Raw genomic sequence first — 25,831 nt, forward strand, 5'->3', positions numbered from 1 at the left:
GAGCATGTAAGTTTCCTTACAAGACCACTGGTCTGAGATACATCATGGAAAACATCAGCAAAGAAACTTGAAGAGCAGAGCTGTCGGCTCTATGTCTTCCTAGTACATCAAGTTTTTTGACATGTATAATTATTATATCTAATATTGCCCTTTTTCAGGCCACTAGAGACAAGCAGATCCACCAAAGCACCTTAGGCAACATGGGTAAGTAGCATCCCCAAACTAATATCCTAGAGAATAGAACAAAACAAAACACAGCAAACAGCAACCTTCATGGCATTAAAAAAAAATAGAAAAAAGAAATCAGTCAACGGCTGGACAGCTGCCTAAAGTAAATACATTTTTTTCCAGGTGTAAGTAATACAATTTTTTTTAACTGTCATGAAGACAGAATTCCCAGAGCTTCTGTTTCACTTTATTCAACTGAAAAAGCACACTTTGATTCACTTATTCGGACTGAGGGGTCTCCACACTTTGATACAAATGAAGTTTACACGAATCGTACCCAAACCACCTTTTAATCAGTATCCTTACTAAAAATTTCCTTTCCAAGAAGGCGATACAGTAATAAATACGTAAACACCACGTCAAGTAGCTTTAAGCCTTCCAGACTTATCCGTGACCCATTTGAGATGTGCAAGGGACGCTCACGGATACATATGCCTTGAAGGAAAGCAAAGACAGCTCGTTTACCGAAATTAGTCACGACCTTAAAACAAAACAAGAAACAAAACAAAGAAGTGCTTGAAAACGCACAGTCCTGACAGCAGCCCCGGCCGAGGCCTACCGCTCCCGGAGAGGCTTCACCTCAGGTGTCCCACAGGGAGGCCTCGGCGCAGAGCGGCGAGTGGAGCCCCGGGCCCGGCCCGGCTGGCCGCCCCGAGGCGCCACAGGGGTACCCCAGCGGGACAGCGGCTGGCTGCCGTGGCGGGACGGCCTCTTACCTTCGGGGTGGTGATATGCTCCATGGCGACACCGCCCGCCTCCCCGGCCTCACCTCGGCACACCCGCGCGACCCGGCCTCCGCGCCGCCATTTGCACCGGGCAGCGCCCGGCCCCGCCGCAAACCTCGCGAGAGGCCCGCGGGGCGGCGCCACAGCCGCCATCTTGGGTGAGGGCAGAGCGCCGGCGGGGTAGCAGGGCTCGGGGTCTGCTGGGTTGTCACGTTCCTGCTGTGGCTGTTCGCCGTGACTCGGAGCTGGTCCTGGAGCGCGGTGGGGAGTCTCGCGATCCTCCGCGGTCCTGAGCACGGCTCGGCCCCTGCGCCCCGAGAGGCCTCTCTCTTACCTTGGTGTCTCCAGGCCCACTGCCCTGCCCTCCCGGCACGGGCATACACGAAGCTCTGAGGATATTTCGGGAAAAAAACCCTTTTTTCCTCAATGTGTAAGGCCCTCAGCTCTGGCATCAGCATTGCACTCGGTGGGTAGCCAGCTAATAGCATTCTCTACTAGTGAAAGGGGGTTGGAGATACATTTGACCATGTTAATACTTTGTACAGGCACTTAACAGAACTAATACCTGTTTTATCTGTTTTTCCCTATATTTCAATTTCAAAGCATAATGCTGTCTCTCGTGGATACCCAGGCTTGATCCTGAAGATCTGCTGTAATTGCTATTCACCTGCTGCTGCCTCCACAATGAATATTCATGATGTCTTGCAAACCCATGGGCAGCAGAATTTCCCCAGGTGTTCATTGCAATCTAAACCCTTAATTTGTGAAGAAATTTACTTCAGGAGGATGGCCTTGTATCAAGCCTGAGAATTTACAGTTTTTCAATTATTACATAATGGATAATATTAGTGTAATCTGCCAGTCAAGTGTTTGTTACAGATCCCAGCAAGAAAGACACTTGGGCTCCCTAAGGTGTTGATTAAAATACTGTTCATCAGAGATAACACGAAAAGGTGATGGTGGAGATACTCTTACATTCCTTCTGCCGGTGGAAACCCAAGCTGTGTGGGGTCAGACTGCTAGCCATGGCACGCTGCCCAGATCCTGTCCACCAGTGCTGCAATCCTTACAACTGGTATAGGATGATCTGAGAAGTAAGCAACAATGTTCATTTCTACTGGTTATATAAAAACACACCTCTTCAAGATAAACAGAGACACACAGGTGGTGCAATTGCCGGATGCCAAGCAGCACCTGCATGCAGGCTTCTCCACCACAATTAGTGGGGCCAGCTCTTGTTAGGGCTTTGCATTTGTGCTGCACATCAATCCAAAGTAATTTTCTTTCCCTGGTAGCTTCTCCCGGGGTTTGCAGAGGGGTGATGATAGTTTACAACGTTAATAATAAACTGGGTGGGGATCACTGAAGGGGACTCTACAGCACTACACAATATACATGTATAATAGCAACACTTCTTTCTTCTCTTCCCAAGGGAAAGTTAACACACAGAAGGCAAGAAATAAGCATTTTGAGATGAGGAGTAGAAGATGTGGAATAATCAGACAGACGCTATCCCCCTCACAGCTTACTTCCAAACTAATTGTTATGCCACAGCGACCAGTTTTGAGCAGGAATCCCAAGGAATAAAGGGTGCTGACTTCTTCCAGGGAGCTTTTCTCAAGTAACAGATGGAGCCATGGGCAAAGTACAGAGCAGAACTGAGCTGCTGAGGCTGGCAAATGCTCACAGTGGAGAAACATACTGATTCAGCTTAATCTGTGAGAAATCTGAAAGTAAAGGCAATTCTAACCCGCCTTTATCATAAGTATGCTGTAAAGGGGGGAGATGCTGTCTAACACACAACTCACTCCCTCTCACCTGATGTGGCAGCAGGTTCGCTCTTCCTTTTCGGACCTTTCAGGTCTGTGTCCACATCTTCTACCAGAAGTCTGTGTTTACTGAACCTGAGGAGATGCAACAAAGGGAGGTATCAAAAGAAAGCAATTAAAAGAGAACTTGGCCACAGAGTTGAGCTTAGCAAATAAATTTTGAGTGTATTTGGGAAGCAGGGTGAAATCATAAAAAAGGATCTTAAAACCACCCAGATCAATGATGAGTAGGATTTAAAAAGAGGCTATTTAACCTGTCCTCCTACTTCTTTTTGTTCTCTGTTGCTCTACTTTCTTGTTTTCAAAGATAATACTTAGAAAAGTCAATTTGATCAGACTCTTTGCTAAGGCAAGGTTGAGCTGCATTTCACACAATTAATTAGAGCTGTAACCAGCTGGAATGCTTTAAAAAAAAATCAAACCCCACTGCATTAGCTTAAAAAAAATCAAACTCCACTGCATTATCTCCATCAGAGCATTGACTCCATAATAAGAAATAACATGGCTGCTGTGGTAAACTGGAAGCAGAACAGTGAAAGAAACAGCTGGATTTTCCAAGTACTGGGAAAGTATTTTTAAAACATGAGGTGGCATCATCAGTAACTCCTGCCTCCAACAGAGTTGTGTTGATGTGGAACAAGAAGGATGTGTCACTGCGACGCAGCATGTTCCCTTGAAGGGCTGCAGCACCTCAGCTGAGCAAAATGCATTCTTGAAGACCTCTCCCTTACAATGTTGGTTATAAATACATCCATACAGCTCACAGCAGTGCCATTTGCTGCCAAGCCACTTCAGATGTGTACTGAGCCAGGCAGAGCCTCACCAAACACCAGTACATTGCTTCTGATACTGGTGTACTCTGTAGGCACATCCAAAGAGATCAGCCCTGCACCTGTTAGAAGAGTAGTTTCAGTGAATAGTTTTCTTGGACAGAGGCTTTTGAATGTCCTCCACTGGATCATGAGGGGCATTCAGTGTGTTAAAACCCCATTTGATGGATGAAGAAAACTTGACACAGAGCAGTGAGTGTCTTGCACAAGGCCACCGAGACAATGTCACAGCCTTGAGTGAACTTCTCAGTACAGCTCACAGTGTCTTCAGATGCTACAGATTTTTTTCTGTCATTTTAAGTCACATTTATTACAGAAATCCCCCTGTACTACAGGAACCTGTAATTATTTTGATCTTGCTCTGAGTTCCTTACATTGACATTGATTTTGCCATTCATCTGGAGGCCACCTTCAGACTTGCTTTCAGTGGTGCTACCCCCGGCATCAAATTGGTCAGGTTACCGATAGGCTTTCTACTGATAGAAGAGTGGCTTTCTAAAATTATTTTGCTATCTGGAGACCAGTTTGAAGATCTTCAGTTTGCAGGGAAAGGTAAGCTAAATTGTAGGTATGGTGTGTCCCACACCAAGCAATTCCTGTAATCTCATCTTTATTCATTACTCACCATTTAGGAAGTGTTTAACAGGCAGCTAAAGTCTACCACAATACATCCCTATCAACAAAACAGTGAAATCTTGTATAATGTGGATGGAAATTACATTCTGTCTGGGAAACATTTGAGAAACAATTTATTGTGCCATTTTCACTGAGTGAAGGATGGGAAGGGGCATTACTAGACACCCACACTGCTAAACTCCTGGAATATGAGTGCCAAAGGGGCTGTTGAAAAGGGGGGCCTTGTTTATGAGTGTTAGAAAGAGAATGGTGCCAAAAATTCATTGAGATGGTGGGTTTAGATACAATTCAATAACCAGTTCCAGTCGGTATGCACGCAGGCCTGCCCAGATGCTGGATTCTGTCATTTTGTAAGCAGACAGCATAATGTATGTGCATGGCCAAGTCCATTGCTGGTGCACTGATGCTAGGTCAGTTGAATGACACCAGGCATGAATTTGGCCTTCAGAGTTTGTTTTTCTCACTTTAATGATACTCAAGAAATTGCTGTCTCAAGAAATAGCCTTAGGGAGCACAGATTTTGCCCATATTTTAGAATTTTTACTGTCACAAATAGATTCTGAAGTATCTTCCCAGAGAAGAAAAATTTAAAAGTAGCTTAATTCAAGGAATATAAGGCTGCTGAGAAGCATGAGAGCAGAACTGGGCTCCTGCAAACTTTACTTTAACCCTTGGAACTGACCTTATTCTAAAGTGCCCTTCACTGGAAATTTTTTAAAGTGAATTTAGATCTCATGAGGTGATGTCACAGTCCTTATGAGATGAGTTGCAGCACCATTATAATTACAGCTTCTTCTAGGAGGCCCAGTATTACACAACTAATGACTTTCCCCTGAAAGTTTGGAAAATACCTCATGGAAAAAATCTGTACCATTTCTTACACATTTTTCTGTTGACATCCCCTGGACAGTGATGATCTTCTTAGTGCCATGCATCTGGGTCAAGTGCAGTGGTTCCTAACACCTGGTTCCCAATGCCATACTGCAGTTGTATCTTCCACATCATAGGACATCAAGAGATATGCTTGACAAAACATAATTAGTTCATCTCCTGTACTACCGAAGGAGTCGCAGGACTAGCACATGTGCTGCCTCTGAGGTGATACTGCTGAAGTAACTCAAAAATCCAGTCTAGCCCCTGAATCTTCCCTTCAAAAGGTTCTACACTGCAGAAGAGGTTGTGACTACAAACAGGCACCAAGCAATCTGCATGCAGGGACCATCTCTCTCCTCTGCTAAATTCAGTACAATCAAACGGAGTAACTCAGGTGTCTCTGGTATTTTTAGACCTCCTGGTTGCGTTGCTTTGCTTTAGATTAATAATTTGCTGTGATGGGGCTGTGGAACAGCACCTCCAACCTGCTTAGAGTCAGAAGGTTTTTAGCTAATTAAAGCATCACTTGCAGAGATGGAAAATCACGGAGATGTGAGGTAAGGAAATGTTCAGCAGAGTGGTTTTTTTTTTTTTTCCTTTGCAGTTGCTGTGGCTAGATGTTTTTAATGGAAAGAAAAAATATCATAACAGCTCTGATGAAATTGCCTGACACATCCACTTCCAGCAGAGTTTAGGAAGCTAGCTGATGAACACATAGTTTCATCTGGTTTGTTGCTCTTGGAACTGAACTGAATACTTTCATAACAAATAGTTCATACAGTGAGGTTTCTTCTCTTTTCTAGGGAATAGCTAGGAGCAGGCTGTGATGTTTCTCAGATGTATTGTTTTTTTCAAAATTATTCTACAAGATTCTTCTTGCTTATTGCCTTGCAATTTGAGCTGCACTCCTTGTTTTTTAATGGACTTATCATTAAGTGGCATTGTTCTACCGCCTGAATAGAAACAGTCTCCCTGAACATCACAAGGCATGCTCATATAAAATGTACTTGCCGCCTGAACTTGAGAAAACAGATATAAATTTGACTTTTGCAAAGAGCCAGGTTACTGAGAACTCACTTGCATGAACATTCATGAAATGGGACCGTGAGAGAAGTCTGAGCAAGGCCAAAGCAGATGTGTTTACAGTTTCAAACAAATCTCCGTAGATAATGTTTTGCAGTATGTGTCTATCTCTGTTTGTGAAGAATAAAGCCCCAGTCTTCAAAATATCACAGATCCTGGGCTTCCCTAAGGACACAGCTATTCTCCCTCGCCCTGCTGTCAAGTAGGAAACTTGTTTCCTGGAACATTTTTTTAACAGCTTCCATTGCACACTGGGCTCCCAGCTGGATTAAAGCTTTGCATGAATGAATCAATGGCTGAGCACTGGGAATGGTTGTCTTCCCCTTGGCATTGCACTAGGTTAGCTGAGGGCTGGATTTGGCTGTCTGTCTTGCTACATCTGGAAACAGGTAGGGGCACTGAGACCTCTTACACAATAGAAAAAAAGAGATCATATTGACTTAGAGCAGAGCAGATACTTTATAAGGATCTGACAGGTACTCTTCTGAGGAAGTGTAAGACATGATTAACAAAATACAAGTGATCTAGTGCATTAAAATATGTATGGCAGAGAGACTGAATAGAATATTCTTTGCAATACTAACATGTTTCAGGGTCTTAAAGTCTTTGTTCCAGCACACAAAGCTCAGTCAAGCTTGTTAGCAGTGGCAAATTTATTCCTAACTATTTTTCCTTGATGAAATGGAGTTGTTCTTTTTCTGAGACAGCACTCAATCCATAGTGACAATGGTGGATTATCTGCCTCTCAGCAAGCTATTGAAACCTACCAAGTGAATTCGGATGTGGTTTAAGAAAGCTATTGAAAACATGCCAAGGACTGTATAACACAGGGAAGGAGTGCAGGGATGGTACTTAAATGCAGTATGATATGAGGACGTTAGCAGCATCTGGAGAACTGAGATGGTGTTTGGCAAATGACAGAAAGGCATATAATTCAGGACTGGAGCCAAACTCAAGCTTTACTTGGCTGCAGACAGAATCTCCTCCGGGGTTTTCCCCTCCTGTACTTAGAAAATGTTTTTTTCCCATTGGTAATGAAGCTCAAATTTCAGTATCTATGCATGCACTATGTATGCAGTATCTTTTTAGTGAGAAAATTAGCTAGACCTTTTCCTGAGGCTCAGCTTTTATTCAAGGGTAAACAGAGGGGCTTTTGGAGATAGCTTCTTGTTAGAGATCAAATTAAGGAGGGATGTCCCTAGGGCTTGCAGTGGAAAAAATACTTTAGGACTCTTCTATGCTGTCTCTCCAAGAGCCTCCCTCTGTATGTTGTGCGTATCTGTGGATTTGACTCTCTTGTTTAATTACAGTTCTAATCATCTTACTCATGCTTCATTTCCCACTGTAAATAAAAGGAATTTTAGGCTGCATTTTGCTTTTTTCTTTCAACAGGCTGCATAAATTTGCCCTTTTTAAAAAAGTCACTGATTATTTTATTGTGAAATCATGTGCTCATCTAGTCAACATTACTGAGTTGAGTCATCCCATTGTCAGGGAAAGCACCCTAGGGAACAAAGATGAACAATTGCAGGTTATTTGTCACCAGTGATGTGTGGAGTGCTTAAACTCACTGAGTGATAGCAAATGACAGCAAAATGACTTTGTACTTACACATTTGAAATATAATATAGTCTGGTGAAATCTTCGGTGATTTTATGTATAGGGACAATGGCAAACTTCAAGGGAAGGCAAACATAACTTCTGTCTCAAAGGACAGCCCACTCATACCTTTTTCCAGTGGGGCTCCCTGATCTTTCTGACATCAGTTGCCCATGAGCCATGTTTGCCTGTTCCAGTGTGCACTGGTTCTAAGTTGCAATGTGCTTTGTTAGGTTACATTTCCAAGGGATATCATCCCAAAACTTCCATGCCATCTCTGTTCACTGCTGACAGGGTCAAAATGGCTTCCAGAAATAAGCTGGAAAAAATACTGGAGGACGGTGAAGGGGTAGGGAGGGAAATAACGATCTTAGCAACAGCAGCTTCCCCAGGGCTAGGCATGACAATGGCTCCAGTCCTCTCTCTGTTCTCTGCTGTCCTTTGCCTAGATCTCCCTGAGAATTAGCAAACACCAGTACCAACCCATGTAGGGTAGTCCAGCACCAGAGGAATCCTCACTTCCATCCATACCAGTTACTACCACACTGGTTTCATGTGGCCTGGCCAGTCTTGTTCCAATAGTCCAAGTCCCATGTGAATGGATTGGCTGGTTTTATTCTTGTGCAGCCCGCACCCATAGGAACCCTTAAGGCCAAGCGCGTCATGTGCTGTGTTCAGGGCTGTCTTCTTGTTGTTGTTAAAGAATCTTAATTTTGGGGCTGCTGCAGGGAGCAGAGTCTCTTCAAAGTCATCTCTTTGACTTAGATGTCACAAGATTGCTTTAACTGAAGAGCAATGGAAGAAGCGGTGAAGAATGGTATATCCCATCCATCTCTTGATCAGCCTGTTGGACAATACTGTTCAATGATGAAGACCTGCCTAGTGTTGACCAAACATCTATTAAAGATGGTATGTGGGTAGATGAAGCATGAATGTTTCTCTACAGTGAACTGGAAAAATAATATGTGGTTGTCTAATAAAGTACTTCAAGGACACTCTAAAAGCAAACTTGACAGAGGACAATTTGTCCAGCAACTCTTTGCACTCTTAGCTACCAAGAAGTAGTGACAAAGTCCATAGTGTGAAGAAGCACAGGCTTCTTTCATGCCCTTGCACAAAAAACCCATGCAAGGTGAAGAAAACAGCAGCCAGCTGGTTTAACACTTGTAGTGTCACTGGAAACTGTAGAACAGAAAGTGCTTATCAGATATAGGTCTGTACCATTATTTGCAAACCTATCACACTTACTCATCCACTGCTGGTCTGGCACTATCGTCCTCAACTCAAGATGACAAATCGGTTTGCAAAGTCCATTGCAACACCCACCCACAAGCAGAACCTTGTTGCCCCCGAATAATGTCATTCCAGTTCATAAGAACTAGTTTATATTTATATTGTCAGAAAATAAACACTTACTAACAACTCCCATTTCTCACTTTTCCCACACTTTCTCTTTAATATGAAATCTCAGAAGGGAAGCACAATAGATACCCAGATAATTCCACTTAGAGAACTTTGGCACAAACGTCCTACTATTTACCATGCCCTTAGTGACACAATCTTTTTTAATGTACCTTAGTAAGATACATAACAGAACATTTAGCCTTGACACTTAAAGGTAGAATTCTTCTCCTTTGCACTTAATATAATCTGTGCAACTACTACTTTATCATTTTAATGAGACCATATGCCTTCTAGAAGAAGACAGAGGCTATCATGTAGTCTATATCAACAAAATATGGCTGGCTCAGAACTTAACTAGCCTTGACCAGCAGCACGTACCTGACCCGACACTGCAAAGAAAATTCCTTCCAATTTGTTTTCAATAGAAATCTTTCCTCTTTCTTTTTTTTCTCTTCTGCTGAACCCAAGCTAGATACTTTAAAGGCCGCAGCAATTCAATTGCTCATCAGCAGAACAAGCCTAAGTCTAGAGCTCGTATTTAATTTTCCCGGACCATCTTAGCTTAGTCAATTCTCTACAAGGTTTAAATGAAAAACAAACAGATGTAGCAAAGCAGAAAAAATGACCCTTCAGCCCATAGATGAAGATTTTAACTGAAGAACAAAACAAAGTTGAGGAAAAACCCAGTGAAGTTTCTTTCCATATGGATGAAAAACAGATTTTTATTTTGTTCAGATTTCAAGATCTGTATAATAAAGCTAGTCTGTAACATCTGTTTCACTTAACATTTTGAAAGCAGAGAGCTTCCCCTAAGCCAGTCCATTGATAAGTTATTCCTAGCACACCACAGCGTACACTGTGCACTGTGAACTATGACCTGCACATCTTTAGTGAATGTAGCTTAGGAGCCTCAGAGGAAAGGAATATGATCATTTTGGAAACAAAACTGTAGTGAGTGAAGCAAAAAAAAAATCATAAACCTTAAATCCTCTTACTAAGATATTCAAAATCATATGTGACAATGATCCTTCCTTCTTTCTTCATCAACCCCCCTTTTATAAGATAATGCACGGACAAAACAGAGAACTAACCAGTTTGTACCTTAGCTGTGGATTTGTCATCATTCTACTCTTTATTCACAAAACACATATTACCTCCCTCATAAACACTTCAATGCTCAGTACATCTCTGATGCTAGGCAGAACCTACCCCTTTATGGTTTTGGGAGCTATTTTGAAATTACCTAAGAAATCCCCTTGCAGGGAGAACTTCATGTTTCTCATCACAACAAGAAATTCAGTTCAGTGATAAATGCTTTGGTAACATTGATAATTTGCTACCAATCACTCTGTATTTTGTAACATTAAATAAAATACTTTACTGAACATAAGTTTTAGTTTGCCCAGGCTATTTGTGTACAAGATTGCAAAAGAGATTCCAAATGATCTTCCTTCCTATGATTCCTCCAGCAGTACTTGTGCAAGCTGATGGAAACATACCAGCATGGGAATAAATAAATCTGTGTAAGAATTTATACTGAGCTCTTATTAAACTGCAGATACTTGCCCAGCTGAGATCTTATTGTTTTCCAAATGCAAGCCTAAAGTTTTTCTTTTGCCTACATATACACTGACCTAGTATTATAATCTTAAGAAAATAAATTATCTATATATTTCAGATGTCAGTCCTTTCATTGAGAGTCCATAAATGAAACTGTGTTGATGTAATTTAGACTTTTATTACCATTTCTCCTGTTGAGACTATTGATCTGGGAAATTTTGAAGTCCTTTCTCCCTTCTTAAGTCTTTTTTAATTCACAGAAAGGTTTCTGTAGTGGGCTGTATTGCTTTTCTTCTAGGCAGCTTTCTGAGTTATTTATAACCTCTCAAGGAAATAAAAGAGTTTAGTAATCAAAGTAACCAGAGTTACCTTAGTTTATCCTATATAATGTTAGTCATGCTTCTATCTCCAGTTCTGCCATAGTTAAGGTATTGCTTAACAGTCTTCAGCTTTACTTTTATGGTAGCAAATAAAAATTAAATTTGAGATGTTAATATTAATCACTTGCCTCCGGGATCTGGAGCACTCGGTGTGTAGTCTTTATAAGTTCAGGTGACCCTGGTGGCACTTAGTGCATGGTCTGGCTGCTGCCCCACAGCCATAATGAAATCATGTTATCCCAGTGACCACAGCCACCTCTTCTTCGCACCCCAGTTTGGGCAGGTGTGACACAGCCCACTTGGCTGCCACTCCTGGCTATGCCCCTCCTGCGCAAAGAGCCATAGTGTCAGCATCCGATCTTCTGAATTCTGTTCTGGTTTTCTGTTCATTTACTATGTGTGTAAGGCTTTCAGTCTCTGTATCAGCTATTCTACTTGTAAAATAGAATAACAGGGGGGAAAAAAACAGTTGGAAGGCACCTCTGGAGGTCATTTAGTCCAACCTCCTGCTCAAGGGAAGACTAACTTTAATTAAGGTACGTATAATAATTACCTACATTAGAAGGTCTGGAGAAAAGCAAGAGAAAAGGAAGTTTACAGAAGATTAGCCTTGCTGTGGAACCTCAGAATCCTAAAGCTGATATTCCCTTCAGTAATTCTATTATTTTCATTAGTTTGAATACTTTCTTACTCTCCCATTATATCTTTATTTTCTAGTATGCACACTTCTGGATTTTATCTGTTGATTGCTTTTGGCTATAGGACCTCAAACAAAAACAATTTAAAGACAGAGAGGAAGAACATCAGTTCTTTAAAAAAGGGTACAGCAATACATCAATGTGTTACAGTGACAGTTTAATATGCACGATCAGTATGAAGCTGAGCTGCCATCCTTTCTGTAAGGCCATTAGCTATGCTTTCACAGAGAGTATCAGGTTGGACAACAATGGGTTTACCAATAACTAAGATTATATTGCAATTTGGAAGTCAATAAACATAGCTGTTGTCTTGGCTGCTGCTGTTCTGACAACCAGCAATTTTTCTCAGTCACTGTGCGTATCAAACTTCATCTATCATACTTAGGATTACTAGCAGAGCACTAGGCAACATGCCATAGGAAACAATCATGTGCTGGAAGGATGTTCTACCAGATCTCTTTTGTTTGAAGTTAGTTGGATTTTATTATCATTTACTTTTCTTGAACCATCTCTCCTTTGCTATGGCCAAGAAGGGATGTGCATAGAGGATCAGCTTCCTGATCGTGGGCTAGTCACATCTCCAGAGGTTGCTGGAGTTATTTCAGGCTACCAAAGGTTGCTGAAGTTATTTCAGTTACCTGCAAGGGGTGCCAGTCCCCAGAGAAGTGCCAGCCACACACCAACAGCTGGAGGTAGAACAGGAGCCACTCTATTGGCTCTAAAATGTATGGGATGTCTTCTTGCTTCTTGCTCCTCTGTCATCAGGTTCGTATGGAGAGAAAAAAGTGAATTACAAGGGGGAATACAAGGGGGAAAAGGATCTTTGCACAGGAGTTAGCAGGGCTCATTGAAAGAACATTAAACTGGATTTGAAGGAGGAAAGGGATAAAACCAGGCTCACTAGAGATAAGCCTGGGGACGGCATGCCAATGTTTGAGGGACAGTGTGTCAGTGGGGTCCTTCAGGTTGTTGTCTCAGTGGAGGCAGGGGCTGGAGAGCTATGTGGCAGCAAAGACGCAAGTGTTATTGACAGGTTAGAAACCACAGAAGTGTCTGAGAACAGTCATGGAGGAATTAGGGCTTCTCCCCCCCAAAAATGTGGCAGGATCACAGTTGAAGCACATCTACACCACTGAACGCAGCACGGACAACACACAGGAGAAGCTGGAAGCCATTGTGCAACAGGAAAACTATGATATTGTTGCCATCACAGAAACATGGCAGGATGACTCATACAACTGGAGTGCTGCAATGGATGGCTATAAACTCTTCAGAAGGGGTAGGCAAGGAAGGAGAGGTGGTGGGGCAGCCCTGTATGTTAGGGAGTATTTTGGTTGTCTAGAACTTAGTGATGGGGGTGATAGGGTTGAGTGTTTATGGGTAAGAATCAGGGGAAAGGCCAACAAGGCAGATATCATGGTGGGAGTCTGTTACAGAGCGCCCAACCAGGATGAAGAGGCAGATGAAATACGCTACAAGCAGCTGGGAGAAGTCTCACAATCATTAGCCCTTGTTCTCACGGGGGACTTCAACTTACCAGATGTCTGCTGGAAATACAATACAGCAGAGAGGAAACAGTCTAGGAGGTTCCTGGAGTGTGTGGAAGATAACTTCCTGACACAGCAGGTGAGGGAGCCAACTCGGGAAGGTGCCCCGCTAGACCTGTTTATGAACAGAGGAGGACTTGTGGGTGATGTGATGGTTGGAGGCTGTCTTGGGCACAGCGCTCACAAAATTATAGAGTTTTCAATTCTTAGAGAAGTAAGGAGGGGCGTTAGCAGAACTGCTACCTTGGACTTCCGCAGGGCAGACTTTAGCCTGTTTCGGAGTCTGGCTGACAGAGTCCCTTGGGAGGCAGTCCTGAAGGGCAAAGGAGTCCAGGAAGGCTGGACATACTGCAAGAAGGAAAACTTAAAGGTGCAGGAGCAGGCTGTCCCCATGTGCTGAAAGATGAACCAGTGGGGAAGAAGACCAGCCTCGTTGGACAGAGAGCTTTGGCTTGAACTCAGGAAAAAAAGGAGTTTATGACCTTTGGAAGAAGAGGCAGACAACTCAGGACTACAAGGATGTTGTGAGGATGTGCAGGAAGAAAATCAGAAGGGCCAAAGCCCAACTATAACTTAATCTGGCTACTGCCTTAAAAGACAATAAAAAATGTTTCTATAAACACATAAGCAACAAAAGGAGGGCTAAGGAGAACCTCCATCCTTTACTGGATAGGGGGGGAAACAGTGACAAAGGATGAGGAAAAGGCTGAAGTACTTAATGCCTTCTTTGCCTCTGTCTTTAATATCAAGACCAATTGTTCTTGGGGTACCTGGTCACTGAGCTGGAAGGCAGGGATGCGGATCAGAATGAAGCCCCCATAATCCAAGGGGAAATGGTTAGTGACCTGCTACTCCACTTGGACATACACACAAGTCCATGGGGCTGGATGGGATCCACCCAAGGGTACTGAGGGAGCTGGTGGAAGTGCTCACCAGGCCACTTTCCATCATTCATCAGCAGTCCCGGCTAACCAGGGAGGTCCCAGTTGACTGGAGGTTAACAAATGTGACACCCATCTACAAGAAGGGCTGGAGGGAGGATCCAGGGAACTACAGGCCTGTCAGTCTGACTTCGATGCTGGGGAAGGTTATGGAGCAGATCATCTTGAGTTCCATCATGCAGCACATACAGGACAACCAGGAGATCAGGCCCAGTCAGGATGGGTTTATGAAAACCAGGTCCTGCTTGACTAACCTGATCTCCTTCAATGACATGGTGACCCATTTAGTGGGTGAGGGAAAGGCTGTGGATGTTGTCTACCTAGACTTTAGTAAAGCCTTTGACACTGTTTCCCACAGCATTCTCCTGGAGAAACTGGCTGCTCATGGCTTGGATGGGTGAACTACTCACTGGGTAAAAAACTAGCTGGATGGCTGGGCCCAAAAAGTGGTGGTGAATGGAGTTCAATCCAGTTGGTGGCCAGTCACAAGTGGTGTTCCCCAGGGCTCAGTATTGGGGCCAGTTCTGTTTAATATCTTCATCAACAATCTAGATGAGGGAATTGAGTGCACCCTCAGTAGGTTTGCAGAGGACACCAAGTTGGGTGTCAGTGTTGATCTGCTTGAGGGTAGAAAGGCTCTACAGAGGGATCTGGACAGGCTGGATCGATGGGCTGAGGCCAACTGTATGAGGCTCAACAAGACTCAGTGCTGGGTCCTGCAGTTGGGTCACAACAACCCCACGCAACGCTGCAGGCTTGGGGAGGAGAGGCTGGAGAGCTGCCTGCGGGAAAAGGACCTGGGGGTGGTGATCGAGACCCAGCTGAATATGAGCTGGCAGTGTGCCCAGGTGGCCAAGAAGGCCAATGGCATCCTGGCTTGTATCAGCAATAGCGTGGCCAGCAGGACTAGGGAAGTGATTGTCTCCCTGTAATCAGCACTGGTGAGGCCCCCTCACTACAAGAAAGACATTGAGGTGCTGGAGCCTCTCCAAAGAAGGGCAATGAAGCTGGTGAAGGGTCTGGAACACAAGTCCTGTGAGGAGCGGCTGAGGGAACTGGGGGTGTTTAGTCTGGAGAAGAGGAGGCTGAGGGGAGACCTTATTGCTCTCTACAACTACCTGAAAGGAGGCTGTAGCGAGGTGGGGGTCAGTCTCTTCTCCCAAGTAACAAGTGATAGGACAAGAGGAAACGGCCTCAAGTTGCATCAGGGGAGGTTTAGATTGGGTATTAGGGAAAATTTCTTCACTGAAAGGGTTATCAAGCACTGGAACAGGCTGCCCAGGGAAGTGGTTGAGTCACCACCCCTGGAGGTATTTAAAAGACATGTAGATGTGGTGCTTAGGTACATGGTTTAGGGGCAGACTTGGCAGTATAAGGTTAACAGACTTGATGATCTTAAAGGTCTTTTCCAACCTAAGTGATTCTATAATTCTATGATTCTGTAAGTTCAATTTAACCGCCTGAATTGGAAGAGAAACTGGCAGAATGGAGGTTTTATACACATGCTGTATGAAATGTGTCAGAAATGCCATCAGTGTTTTTTAGTAACGTGTTCAGAACATGCTCTGTGTCAGAGGGAGAGCACAAGCTGACCCCATGCAGTTCTGCAAACACAACCCTGACTTCGAGCAGCCCTTATTTCAGTCTCAAGGCTCAACAGTGAACTGCAGTCCTGACCTAACATGTCATCAGCCCTTACTGGCAATATCCTCTTCTGGGGAGTGTGCCAATCACAACGAATTGTTTCATTCTGTGACACTTCTGCATTTGGGAAAATGTCACCCAGCTGAGATTAAAAAATGAATTCATATATAACATATGCCTCACTTCAGCAGATGAAGACTGGTTCTTTAGTCTTACAATTCTACTTGTCTCTGCCATGTCTTCTGTTCCTGTCCCACCAGGTTGTCTATGCAGCAGGTTATTTCTGCCTAACATTAAGCAGATCTCATAAATTTATTACAATACCAAAGTGGAACTCTGCTGTAAAAAGTGACTCTGTAAAATAAACAGACAAATAAAATCTCATCCTAGAGTTCTACCTTCATTAAGTGTCAGTAAGTCCATATCACACTTGCCTGGGTAACAAATCAAAGGATGGACTCACCCCATGGCTATTCCTGCACACTCAGCCCAGACATTAATAATTAATGAAGATATACAGACCAAATAGTGCCCTTTACTTCAAACATGCAACCTTCTTACTTCCGGGAATATGATCGATGGCTTGATCTGAAAACAAGGGAATTGCACTGCTGGTTTTGCAATTGAAATTCATGTAATACATATGTTGATATCATGCAAGACAAAACAGGCTCCAGATTGTGTTGCCTAGCTTTGTTCCGTCTAGATGGCTAACAGGAGAAAAAGGTAGTAAAATTTGCCGTTGCTGCTCATGGGACAGGTGAATACGTATGGCAAAATGGGAAAAAAAACCAGGCCATTTTTATCTTCTCTGTCAAAGAAATAAAAGGCCAAACCTTCAGCTGATGATTAATCAAGTTGAAAAGTTTTATTTCAGGTGAGGAACTGGCCCTTTAAATTTTCCCTTGGTTGGAATAGGAGATCTTGAAAAAGGCCTTAGAACACTTAATGTTGGTTAAAAATACAATGATATGCTTTAGCCTGACCAAGAGCTATAAGCAAACTGTGCATTCTGAAAATACCGCAGGGGGGGGACCACCTCCCTTTTCAACATTTCCCTGAATGGGTGCAGCTGGCTGGAACAGAAAATGGGTCTGGACCTGGCTGTTTCCCTCAAATACCTCTGTGCCTGAGCTGGGGCTTTGTGGCCACCTCTGTTGAAGTCTGCCAACATGTAATAACTCTCCTTCCAAGGAGGGAGATAAAAGCAAAAGCAAATTTTATTAGCTATGTGTATTCCATCATTAGGATACCCGGGGAGTGCAGGGATCTCTGCAATCTTGCAAGGGGCTGCCGAGGCTGGTGGTTACTCAGCCCCTGGCATCCTCTGGTGGAAGAGAACACAGGGAGGGTTTTGTTGCTTAGACACGTGATCGGCGGAGTTGTATTCTTTGAGAGAATGCAAATGCCTGATGGTGGCAATTGATGCACACTCATTCAGGGTGAAAACAGATACCTGCTTAGGAGAGGTCTTCTGCAAGGCCTGATGTTCAAGAAAGCTACACCAATCTCCAGCTTTGGCTGCTGGCTCCTGGAAAAGATTTCCATCAGGAAGGACCACTTGCCACATCCCTTCTGCCCCTGGCAGCACTCCATCTGTCATCATCCCTAACACCAAGAAGAGCGCTCTGCAGAGATCTCTGTGCAGGTCTCCCTGTTTCCCTTCTTTCTCTGTTGTGTGGTGAAACCCCACCAATGGTATCGTCATTTGAGGAGGACGCTGTGGGCAATCAGGAGTTGGGAGCAGGGACAGGGCATAGGACTGGCCCCAGCCAAGTGCTAAAATTACCGTAAGAGCATCCTGCAAGACTCGATGACAAGCAGTTTTCAGAGTTGGGGGGCAACTGGAAGTTAACAGTAGAAGGCACTGAAGAGATATTCAGCCAAACATGTCACCAGCTCAAGCCAAATTGGCAGGTAAGGGAAGCTGTGGCTTAGTGAGCCCCACACTTGGGAGCACACGCTTGATGTGTGTGGCACTTTGACTAACAACTGGCAACATTACAAACCTTTGCTGACATGGCTGCTATACCCAAGGCTGCGGCTGAGGTGTGGTATGGGACTGAACAGTAATGCCAGCAAAACTGATGTGAAGAAATGTATCCTGGTCTTTGTTTATTTGCGGCAAAAAGATCAGCAATGAGGTAGGTATCTTAGTGAAAGTGCAGTTTTGTAACCCACAACTAATTCCTAGTGCATCTTAAGAGTATTCCGTGATGTAGTATACCAGCCATTGTAGATCTGGCCTAACAGCCTGAGTTGACACTTTAGGATAGACAGAAAATGAAGGGCAACCGCCCAGAATACAGGCTAAACTTCAAAGCCACACTTTAAATTGCTACCCTTTTTTTGCTCACTGATTATTTTGCATTATATATATGAGATTCGTCAAGAAGAGAAAGACTTTGAGCAGGAGACTAAAGTAACACATGACAGAACTGTTCGATGTTTTAATGTCCGGGGGCTTTAGTCCCTTATCTCGGATGCCAGCTGGGGAGAATGAAAGACTTTTCTTGGCACTAGATGAAAATTGAAACATCACTCATAAGAAGCAATGGTCAAGCTAAGAGAGGTTCAGAGGTTCACCTTGAGGTTTGGCTTTGATTAAGCTCAACATGACCTGGTAATGTGTGCTCGAAGCCCAGAAAGCCAAACATATCCTGGGCTGCACCAAGAGGAGTGTGGCCAGCAGATCAAGGGAGGGGATTCACTCCTCTACTCCGCTCTCGTGAGACCCCCCTGCAGTCCTGTGTCCAGCTCTGGGGCCCCCAACATCAGAAGGACATGGACATGCTTGAGCGGGGCCTGAGGAGGCGACAAAGATAATCGGGGGGCTGGAGCACCTCCCCTGTGAGGACAGGCTGAGAGAGTTGGGGGTGCTCAGCCTGGAGAAAAGAAGGCTCCAGGGAGACCTTAGAGTGGCCTCCCAGTGCTTAAAGGGGCTACAGGAAAGGTGGGGAGGGACTCTTGATCAGGGAGTGTAGGGATAGGACAAGGGGTAACAGTTTTAAACTGTTTTACCCCCCATGGCAGGGGGTTTGGAACTAGATCATCTTTAAGGTCTCTTCCAACCCAAACCATTCTATGATTCTATGATTATGTGTCCAGAAATACCAATGCCTCTTTAAATGATCTGAACCTTTTGGTAATGAACAGGGCAGGGATGACACCCTGTTTCTCCAGCACTGTTGTTCCCTGGGCATAGGAAGATAGTAAAATGTGGCCACTTTGCTTCCTTTTCTACTCAGAAATCATTCAGAGAAGCTCTTATTTTAATGGCCATGGAGCAGAAATGTAAAATAGTAAAAATATCAAGTGAACTGAATTTCTAGAAAGGCTTGGGTTCTGTGAGGGCAACAGTTTGATTTACTGTTTATCTTCTTCAAATATTTTCCGTTGCCTAAATTCCAAGTGATCAGTTTTACTGTACATGCCAGTGCTTGCAGTTCCCAGCTGCACTTCCCAGCTGCCTTCCCTTGCTGATCCATGCATGCTGTGCAGAACTCATTGGTTTGTGTTCATGTGGGTGTTGTCAGGACATTTTAGACCTCTAGGGCCAAATCCATCCCATATGTAACTTTGAGGGAAATGGAAAGAATGGCATCAGAAAAAGATGTGATCCCTGTTGTATCACATGGTTTTGTATCCTGTTGAGTTCTGCTTTTATTACAGTCTGTATGTCAGAGCTGTAATTTGAAACTGAAGCAACAAACAACATTCAGCATCACAGGGTTTGCTCACACATTGTTCTGCGAGAAACAGCCTGGAGGTAGGGGGGTCTGCAGCCTGTGCTCACAGTTATTATCTCCAGGGTCTTCCCTCATCCCTCAAGGCAGTTTCATGGTTTACATTCTGAGACATCCACACCAGTTATTGCAGACTACCCCTGTGCTATGGTGTGATGAATCTTGCCAGTGCAATCACAAAAAAAAAAAGGATTAAAATGAGGAATTGTGACAGGTGGTCCCCAAACCACAAGCCAGGGAAGATAAAGCCAATTCCACAGTGCATGTATGAGTGGCACATGGTCTGCCAGCAAATTCAAAGCAACGATAAGTGACTGATGGCATATAAGGTTTCTCTCAAGTGTCAGAGCAATTGCAGAACTGCCAAGCAGATCACAACTTGTGTCTGCAGAATGTAAGGAAGTGTCAAGAGAGACAATCACAAGAGACATCAAAGTAATTTCAAGAAAGAAACAAGCAGCAACCAGAAAGCACTATGAAGACTTGTACCAAGAAATAGAAGAATGAGTCTTACAAAGGATGTCTAAATCACTGCTTAATTTAATCCCCAATACAGTGCCTACAGTCTAAGTACAGCCCTGGGACTGACCTATCTAGGTCAGTCATCACGCGCCTTAACTCTCCACTGAAACCCCTTAGGTGATATGGTGTTTTTGAAAGGATTGCCTCTTTGCTGGTTTGCATATTTTCTGGGTCTCTGTCTTCCCTTCTCTGGGACTGACTGAAATCTGGAATTTACAGCTATTGGGTCCCAAACCTCCATTTACTACATTGCCTTGCTCCTACAGAAATTTTAAAAGGAAAGCTATTTAGAAAGACGTCTACCTTATTCCATCTTCTTTTCTTAATATAATTGTGAAGGATGCGTTCCTGCATGAAATTATCTGGTAATTTTCTTGTCTTTATTTTCAGTGTTTCAAGTGTTCTTAGGAGAAGCACTGCCAGACTTTCAACATATTGTTATGGTTATCACCTTGATAAATACAACCCTATTCTGTCTGCTTACCCCTCTTTGACTCTTCCCTGCTGACTCCTTATTCTCTCTCCTATCAAGCGTAAGTTTCTTTTCTTTATTTTCAGCATCTTCACAGACGTTTCCTCAACCAGTTTCCAAAATCTTCACACTAGTCCTCACCTTTTCTACCACCTTTCAATTGCTATGAAAATGTTCATTCTAGTTCCCTGCTAGCCCATAGAAAGCCTCCAGCTTGTTAAAACTTCAGTGAATGCCTATGGGTTTTCTGCACTTTCCATTATCCTGTTTGAGAGAAGGTCCTTGTAACTAAATACTCACAAAGCTGCTCCTCAAAGGCATGCTCTGCTGTGCTGACTCACAATACATCAACAATTGTAGCTCACAAGTAAGCTGACCTCACTGCTGATCTGTAGTCCCACTGTTTTGTTGTACGTCTCCTCAGTCAAAACGCCTCACGTGAAGACTATTAGCAACTTAGGGAAGAAACTGTTCCCATATTATTTTATACAGCACCTCGCACAGTTTCCTTGACTGAGAGGTAATACACACACAGAAATACAAATGAAATTGCTATTCCACAGCCTAGCAGACACCGTGTCAGGACTTATTCCTGACCATGCTCTGATGAACCCAAATGCCTGCAAAGACCTTGAGTCAAGCTTATGAAGTATGATTCAAGCTGTCATGATACTTTACAGTGACTTGACTTCAGATATAAACACCAAGCCTCTGATAGCAGTCTTTTGTACTTAGCTAGAAAATGCCTACTGCAAAAAAATTCAACAGACAATAATAAGAGCCCAAGGGGTCAGATACTCATCCAATTCAGAGCTGGAGATTTTAAGAGCAGGTCTTCCTGTGAGATTTCCAGCATTTCATGCTTCTAATCCTTTCAACTCTGAAGCAGCTGCATCTCAAAAAAGAAAGAAAAACTTACAACTAGCTAAATAAAAAAAAAATCCAGACTTGTCTGATCTCCAAACACATTGTGATTTGAGTTGGCAATGAAAGTTTGGCTCCACTCTTACTGTGTTTGATTCTTAGGTTCCATCTGCAATGGCAGCATTGTTCAGCACTGCCTGGGCCTGATCTTTACACAGACCAAGCTCACCTTGATCTTTACACAGGCAGAGCTCCAGCAGCTCCTGCTGACTCCCAGGGACTGGTCCCCTCTTGAAAATCAGGCCTATTGTATATGAACAATCAAGAGCATTCAGGCTGCACAATCATTCAAAGAGCACACCTCAGTAAATCACCATCTCAGTGAATTCTGCCATTCTCTTTTCCAGTAACTGCTTGTAATAGATGGTTTTTGTCTTAGGTTAGGAGGGCCATTGGACTGTCCAGCCTTTTGCTGACATCAAGAGGGGGCTCACTCCAGAGAGAAGAGCCCAGCAGGGAACACATGAACACCTAATTTGCTCCCTCAAGAGACCTGTGGTAGAAAAGTGCAGAAATAAGGCTGGCTGTTCAGGAAGGAGAAAACAGACATGCAGTTGGGAGAAGGAAGATCACCAGGAGTGAAGGGGCTATCAAAGTCTAACTCAAGAAAAATTAAAGACCTGGATTTTTACTGAAGTCTGTTGGAAATTGCTAGTTCGGTCAAAAAATAATGCCCCCCAAAAGGACTAATGGTGTTAAATCCACCGATGTGAGCCATGTCTGTCCCATTCTCTTTGCTGAGGAAGATGAACAGCACTGACTGGTTTTAATATTTCTTGGTTTTGTTTTTAAAGAGGTGGCTACCTAGAAAATGAGAATGTAAAATATAGACTCCATTTAGACTTTTATGACTAAGTCATGACATGTGGCTCATGTGGGACTGTGAGTATTAGGTATACACAACAACTATTATAACTGTACATATAGATCAAAGATAGAGGTGTCTTCTTTTTCATGCACCTCTCAAAGCAGAATGCTAACATGTTTGTCTTCTTTTCTTTCTTGTGGAAACTTTGTGAAAATTTCTGAAATTGAAACTCAGTTAAATTTGCAGCTCACTTTAAAAAGAAAAAAGCTAACGTGCCTAAAAAGAAGTAAAAAAAAAAAGAAATAAATTGGAGAGCTCTCCAGTCCTAAGGAGAACTGGCTACTCCAGCCAGCACTCTTGTTTCTGCTCCACAGTGCCTGCTCTGGCATCATTCATCTCTGCGCTCATGTTGATAAAATAAAGCCACACATCAGCAGGACACTGCTCACATGAGCACACAGCACTAACGTCAACCAGCAGGCTTCTAATCAGCAGTAATTGTTTCTATATAAAACATGCGGAAATTGTGTCCCTTTTTAAACTAATAAGCTTACAGGTCTGCTAGTTTTCTTCTGCAGAGGTAGCATACATTTTTACAGATGTTAATGTTGATTCTCTAGCCTGTTTTCACCTAAAACCTGGCCAAAGCATTTAAAGAACAGATGAAGTCATTCAAGCCTACGTTACATTATTTTCAATAACATAAGCACACCTTGGTACCACATCACAGAAGAAAACCTGACACCAGTTTTAAATCTGTATCTTCAGCAATCAGTTGATACTGCAGCTTTTGCTTCTTCATTATATTAAACACTCAAGTGACTCTGTAGTTTCCTCATTACAATGGCAAAGCATGGATTTTGCTAAGTATCCACAGCATGCCCCCTGGTTCAGGGATGACACCCCTTCACTAATCAACCTCCAGTAATGACGTGCAGAGAAAGATGTGTGCTTGCCAATCACCTTGGCACATAGGCCTCCTGGGTCTATCCTGAATTAGTCTTTTATTTTCCTGCATTGTTCACTTCCTTAATTATAACATAATAAAGCAATACTACCATAATTACTAATAAAGGGACACTTGTTAAAGGGCAAATCTTCAGTTAGCAAGCAGTCACTGTAGGGAGCTACCTGTCTGCATTATACAGAGCCAGAATTAGGAGACTGCTCTATGGGACTCACACTTGCTAGCGCCAGCCTATGTTCCAGGAGTAGCTCCCTGCAGCTGCCTAACACTAATGTGAGTAGAGAATCAGGCCTCAACACGTTAATGAGAACTGCTCAGTGGCATGAGATGGCATTGTTTTTCAGTCCCATGAGGCTCAGTTTGGGCTCAGAAATCCCCCAGAGAAACTTGCCTAGCAAGTCTTGTCTCCAGCCAGTGGACTCCTTCACTCCATCCCAGTTGCCTTGGGCAGCTGTTCCCCGCCTCTTCCCTCTAAATCACAACCATCATCCTAAGTCTTGGCTCCTACCATGATTATTCTGCCCTGTCAGTCCCAGTCTCCCTCATCCTCTAAAATCCTCATCCATTGGACTACATCTGCATGGATGGCACAGGGTGAGGCAGGCAGAAGCACAGAACTCCCAGAACAGCTTTACAGCAGCCATTTCGGGTAGCAGTTGCTTTCTAGCTTATGATGAACTCCATGATGCTCCAAATAGTTTTCTCTTCCTGACACCGCAAACAGTCCCCCAGGTCTCCAGAGCAGTACTGCCCTTCCTACATGTCTTGACTCAGTCTTCCTTACCAGGGTCCCCATTCACACCACGATTCAGTCTCCCAAGTCTGGTTCCCTGCCTACTCTCTCCCCTCCCCACCTGCTCGTTCCTTGTTTCCTTGCTTAGACAGATCTGATTCTCTCTTTCTTCACCTTTGAGCCTCTCTCAATTCGACATTCACACTCAACTATCTCCTTCCCTCTTGTGTTAATCTTTCAATGTGCATAAAGGCATCGGGGAGATCAGGGAGAAGGAGGTTGCTGTATGTTCAGTGGTTCAGCGGAAACCTCCATTCTCCAAGGCTCTCTAGCCAGCACCATACATCCGCACTCCACCCTCGCGTGTGGAAACATTCAGAGGAATAACGAGTTGCAGAGACCACCCCCCAGCCTTGCAGCTAACAGCTGGAGGCAGGTGGCTTTGATGATGCACATCAAGCATGGTAAAAATGTATGTAGTGCCTGGCTATCTATCATAGAATATTTGTGTAATTTCTCATAGGCAGAATTTACTGAAGAGCCACACTCATGAAATGGAAAGAACTAAATTACTGCAGGGCACTCTCATTGTGCCTCCCATATTCCCCCATATTTTATTTAGGGCCAGTCCTGGCTGGTGCCAGTACCCAGCACAGCACTGACAGACATGATGTCAGAGGGAAGGAGCACACGCAGCATCAGGAGAGAACTGATCAGCACGTTAGAGGATCTGGCTACTGGACTGCAGCCTCACGTTAGCAGAGAGGGATTAGTTCTTCCCTTGTTTCTTTTTCTGTATTTAATGTTCACTTGGCATTAAGAAATGACAAGACTATACCTGAAATCTGGTAGCAGAGTTCAACCTTCAACATTATAGAAGAATGTAAAACACTGATACTGAACACTGGTACTGCAGAGAAGGCAAAGCTACTGCAAATTAGGAAGTTTCCAGTTTGTGCTTTCTGCTTAGAATAACAGGAGTTTTTAATCATCTTGCTGCCAACATAAAATTCGAGGCGGAATGTACATTTCCCTAAATAACAGAAACAACCCTCACATGGAAAAGAGACTTCTCCCTAAGGGCTATTTCCATGGTAACTTGTAAATTCAAAGCTCAAGCTGTTTTGGCTGCAGGGATAGTCAGAAAAGGTAACAAGATTGTTTGTTGTTGTTAATAATGGGAAACCATCATCACTGTTCTCTCATGCAAAACAGGCTGGATTGCTTTTGTTTAAAACTTCCCCAAAGCTGGCAAAGAACAAGTACGAAAAATTTCATCCTGGCAGGTGAAAGACTTAAGAAATCTGTGAGTGACTGAACACAAAGAATTCGAATAGAAACTTACTAATGATTTACCCTTGTAGTTCCCAACTAGCATTCCAATACATCCATGTAGCCCTTTCTATTCTGTCAAAATTCAAAGTGGGTCACAAGTTATGTAAGCATATACAATTTTTATACACAGTTACATTCATCTGCTTCTGCAGCGGTTAAGTGGACATCACAGCACAGAGCAGTCTATGACAAAATTATAGATGAGAGATTTTGAATCGGGAAACAAATGTCCCCTGGAACACACAGAAACACACATGCAGACCCTGAACAGGAGCTCTGCATTTAGTTTCTAAGAGTTTATCCCTGCTAAGTGAGGTAGTGTAATCCTATGCAGGAAAAAATAATAC

General features: G+C 43.5%; 1 protein-coding gene across 5 annotated transcripts in view; it reads right to left on the reverse strand.

The window, feature by feature from the left end:
- MTMR8 (myotubularin related protein 8) overlaps nt 1–1,402 on the reverse strand; it is a 32,785-nt gene extending 31,383 nt beyond the window's left edge. For 3 of the 5 annotated variants that reach the window (XR_012624638.1, XR_012624639.1, XM_074835391.1), the window contains exon 1: nt 945–1,293. Coding sequence is in view for 2 of the 5 variants with exons in the window: in XM_074835391.1 (XP_074691492.1) it covers nt 945–1,106 (162 nt within the window). In the remaining 3 variants the exon portion in view is untranslated. Of the gene's footprint in view, nt 1–944 lie in introns of all 5 variants that reach the window. The other 2 variants (XR_012624637.1, XM_074835392.1) reach the window with 2 other exon arrangements.
- Nucleotides 1,403–25,831: the final 24,429 nt, after the last annotated feature.

The sequence above is a fragment of the Strix aluco genome, chromosome 10 (genome assembly GCF_031877795.1).
Source record: "Strix aluco isolate bStrAlu1 chromosome 10, bStrAlu1.hap1, whole genome shotgun sequence".
NCBI lineage: Eukaryota > Metazoa > Chordata > Aves > Strigiformes > Strigidae > Strix > Strix aluco.